We start from the raw sequence: 4450 nt of genomic DNA on the forward strand, positions 1-4450 counted from the left end.
AACAGACTATGAGGCCTTACTCTGAGACATCCTTGCTAACTCTACCTCATAAAGCCATTCCCAATTGCTCTTTTGTTTTCTGGTGCCCTCGTTTAACCTCTAAAGCCTCAACACTGATCACGGTGTTCTACTTCTTTCAACCAAGCTTCCCCCCAGTTCAAACAAGGGGACAACTCACCCATTAAGGGCATTATCTTTCAGAACATCTTTATGCAAGTTGTTTCATAAGATACCTGCAGTCACTGACATCCTTATTCACTTGGGCAGGTATGGGCTGTACAGCCCTCACAGTAGAGGAGCAATCGTGCAGTAAACTCCACAGCAAACCTCAGCAGAGGTCAGAGTCCAAATCATCAGGACTGCTCAGGAAGCTCTTCTTGGTGGGCAAGTTAGCAGCTGCACTGAAAGATGAACAGGCTGTTCTCACCTACAATTCTTCAGCACTTGCTGTTGAAAGCTGTTATTCCCTGGTCAGACTGGCTGCTGAAGCGCTTTTGGCTCCATTTACTGCAATCCTTACTAGGGAAATCCCACCAGACATCTTGACTTCAGCTTGGGAGTCCACCTGAACAAGCAGCAGCATGCCTGATCTTTATGTGTGTGTCTAGCTTACTCCTTTAGACTCCTACCCATCAGTACCACTGCAAAACAGCTTGGACTCCTGCTTTTGTGAGGCAAGCCAGATGCTGGGAAGTGCCATGTTCAGGTGACAAAGTGCTGATGATGGGTCATAGTGAGAAGTGCTTTGCTCAAAGCAGTTTTGCCATTATATAGCACAGCTTGACACAGACCACCAAGCATTCATCAAAGGTGGCTTAGGGTTAACAAATGAAAACACCCCACGAGGTAGGTAATGCTGTACCCACTTAATAGAGTGGGTAAGCTGAGGCAAAAAGGCTCCTTGACATGCTCGACAGCGGCAGCAGAGCTGGGAAAGAACCAGCACGCCCCAACTAGCCCTTCTTGTCTCCCTTCAAGGCTCAATAGTCGTATCACTGTGCTGTGCTAAATGAGTCAAGTTTCCTTTCCAGGACCAACTCGCCCATCAGTTGGCTCTAGTAAATCTGAAGTGCTTTGGGCTTTTCAGGTCTTTGGCTGCAACAGGCAAGGCTCACAGCAGAACTGGCACCTGAGCTGCACTGGCGGCCTGGTGCTGAGGCTCAAAAGAGATGATCATAATGATGACAGCAGTAACAAAGGAACAGCACTTAAGAACATATAGTGAAATAAACACCAGGAGCTGTCAACTGGGGGACAGTTTTTCCCTGCAAATGGGACCAGATGAAAGTAACACTTATTCTTCCTCCCAATCAGGTTCATTTTTTTGCTTAAAAAAAAGGCCAGATTCTGTGCCTCTCACTTCTTTAATTATTAGGCTGTAAAATAAGTCTCTCTTACCCTATAAATGCTCACTTTCCTAAAGTGACACAGATCCAATCAGGGGGACAGAAGTGAATTCAAAGCCAAGGGGTCAAGATGTCAATTCAGATAAGGAGAGCCAAGGGTAGGTCTCTGGCTTGAACAGGGCAGAGGACAGATCTGAAGCTTAGCAACTGTGTTTTGAAGAGGCGTGTTGGCCACTCTTCAACCTGAAATCCCACAATTTGATCTGTTAGTGTTAGCCACTCAAGCAGCTAACAGCAGTATTTGGAGGGGCTGGGTTGAGTTTTAACAGTCAGGGATGAAGAAGAGAGAATGAGCTGGAAAAGCATTTTGCACTGGGGGCTGTGTCTTTGGGTGTATTCACAGAGCACCTAGTCCTGCAATGCACCAGTGCTGATTAGAGCTCCTGGACACTACTGAAAAATAAGTTACCAATGTTATTAAGTAAGTCACTAAAAGAAATTAGGGTAGGAAACAACCACCTACCTAAAATTCTGTTCTCTCTAAAGTCACACTCCAGCTCAACCACCAAAATAAGTTTGTCCCAAAGGAAACATAGGGATAATGAATGAAGTGCAGATAACAACCCTCATTTTACATTTATATAGCACCTCTCAAGTAAAAATCTGAAAGTGCATAATGCAGATGGATCAGCTCCATCACCCCCAATTCACAGATGGGGAAATTAGGCACAGAGTTAGAGTTACATGACTTGCCCAAGGTCACATAACAAGTTGGTGGAAGAGCCAGGATTTCCAACTCTGACAAAACACTAAAAGATGCTTCTTCCTAACAGTATGAAGAGTCACTCTAGCTGGCTAGACTGTACAGGACACTGAACGCGAAGATCTAGCGTTATTTCCTCCTCTGCCAAGGTTCTACCATACCAGTGCTGAAGGAGTTAGCTATGAAAATTACTATTTACACCTGCACTGCTGGACTAGTTATGTTTAGTCAGTAAAATTAGCCCTTCTTTCACTCATATCATTTAGCGTATGCTTACGTAGACACTGAGCCAGCCTCTGCCAGGCCAAACAGTGCAGATCCAATGAATCCATGGCATAGCTCCATGGATTTCAGTGGAGTTATGCCAGGGATAAATTTGGCTCCAGAATTGCTAACGTGTGTTGGCTCCTTTCCCAACAGTGGCATTTCAGGCACGATCCCCTTCTTGCCAGATTGTGAACTCGAGGAAGTCTTTACTCAGCATCCAGTCAGTGGTTTTTCAGATGTCCGTTAGTTTTCAAGTATAACTCATCACTTCTCCGACTCCTCCAAGCATGGTACTTCTTCATGCTCTTCCTCCTAGCGAAGCGACAGATGCTGACCATGAAAACCCAGGACACAGCGTACATGATGACACCGCCCAGCTTAATGTACCACCTGGGTTTGGGAGAAGCAAGCTCACAGTACATCAGCCAGGCCCCCACTCCAATCCGTACCCCAGTGAAGAGGACCACGAAGAAGAAATCCACCACATCACCTGTGAAACTGTGGTAACACCCCATCTCCTTCAGGAACCAGCGAGCCTGCAGCAGCGGGTTAGTGATCTCACTGCCAAAGATGACGGCATTGACCTCTGCAGCTGACTCCCCAAGTGCCAATGATGCTGTGATACCCAAGATGCTCACCAGATGGTGGGCCAGCATCAGGGCACCCTCTGTTTGGAAGTACACACACCAACAGAGGTCAAAAAGGAAGTAGCCCAAGCTAAGGCACAGCACATGTACTTGAAGAGTCGTGTTTGGTGATCCTGAAACATAAAGACACAAGACAGAGCTTTAAAACACGGAGGCAACAAGCAGGCAGCATCTGAAACAAGGAAGAGGTATTCACCTTCAGTACTGGCAGACTGGTATTAGCTTGTACTGATCACAGCTCAGATAGAGAAGCCAGAGAAATCACAATACTGTAGCTGTTAGTCTAACAGCTGCACACACGTAATGGCCACACAATGTGATCAAACACTCTGCCAGACTGCAGCTGGGGAAGACCATTACACTAGCAAAATACAGTACCAGTCCCTCCATTTCTCTAGTACTTTCCATCACAAAGCTGCTCAGATATCACAATCATCACTCCTCAAGTAAGCTGGATACTGAGGTGGTAGGAGAAGCCCGCTTTGTGCCATCACCCACTGGGGTACTTGGGACCACAACTTTCATTACTTACCTGGGTGACTCATAGGCCAGGGACCATCAATAAAGCCAACGTAAGCAGAGAGGCAGGTAGCAAGGATGCCATGGGTCAGCGTGACCAGCCTGCAGCTCCATTCATAATTCCGGTGCTTGTAGCGATGGCAGAACCACGCGTAGAGAGAGAACCAGGCAAGCAGACTGCAGGCTACCCGCATAGGCAGGGGGAACAGCATCCTGCCACAGGAACAGAAAGGCAAAATGGATCGGAAGGTCTAGCTATCAGCAGTGTTAGCAAAGCCCAGTACAGCATCTCACCCGTAACCACCCCAGCACTGAGTGTAAAGTGTTTCCTGATGCTGTTGCTTCCTCCTGACAAGGAGCTCCACAGGAGCTGCAGTTCCTCTGGGGAAAGGCCAACATCAAAGAAGCGTATCCTAGAGAATCACGGTAGATTCACCATGTGGCCACCAGCACACAGACCCCCACCAGTGTCACCTCAGCTGTGGGAAGATGCACTGAAAGCAGTGACCTTGTGAGGCAGTGAGCTCCTACCTGGTTGAATAGAAAACACACCACAACTTGCTAAAGCACCTCAGAGGACTTCTCCAACCAGTCTGTGATGCAGGATCTGCTGAGATATATCAGTGCTCATGTGCACTGCCTGCGGGACAGACTGAGGAGTGCCTCATCCAGCAATAAAGCTTTGATCCAGAGCTATGTCTGCTTGTGCTGCCCCCCCGACCTACTCATCCTGTCATGCTGTTTGCTAGCTTGGTTCCTCCTCTCCTGAAACAACAAAAAAACTCCAATAAACCCCCAAAACCACAGTCTCTTCCTATGTCCGCTGCTAATCCATTTTGCCAGTGCAGCGACACCAACTGCTAATAAGTCAAGAGAAACACAAAAGGCATTGCCATCTCCTCCTGCTA

At 47.3% G+C, this 4450-nt stretch overlaps 1 protein-coding gene across 1 annotated transcript; it reads right to left on the minus strand.

The window, feature by feature from the left end:
• Positions 1 to 2597: 2597 nt before the first annotated feature.
• Positions 2598 to 3754, minus strand: TMEM136 (transmembrane protein 136). Its single transcript, XM_010009611.1, has 2 exons — positions 3556 to 3754; positions 2598 to 3136 (listed from the first exon to the last, which is right to left on the minus strand). The coding sequence occupies exons 1-2, from the start codon at positions 3752 to 3754 to the stop codon at positions 2598 to 2600; spliced, it is 738 nt and encodes a 245-aa protein (XP_010007913.1).
• Between the last annotated feature and the right edge of the window lie 696 nt (positions 3755 to 4450).

Source organism: Nestor notabilis, unplaced genomic scaffold (genome assembly GCF_000696875.1).
Source record: "Nestor notabilis isolate BGI_N333 unplaced genomic scaffold, ASM69687v1 scaffold24802, whole genome shotgun sequence".
Classification (NCBI taxonomy): domain Eukaryota; kingdom Metazoa; phylum Chordata; class Aves; order Psittaciformes; family Psittacidae; genus Nestor; species Nestor notabilis.

Excerpts from the sequence above, each read along its gene's own strand:
- TMEM136 (XM_010009611.1), bottom strand. The coding sequence starts at position 3,754 with ATGCTGTTCCCCCTGCCTATGCGGGTAGCCTGCAGTCTGCTTGCCTGG. Across the intron at positions 3,137-3,555 it reads CTGGCCTATGAGTCACCCAG|GATCACCAAACACGACTCTT; the intron begins GTAAGTAATGAA and ends TTTATGTTTCAG.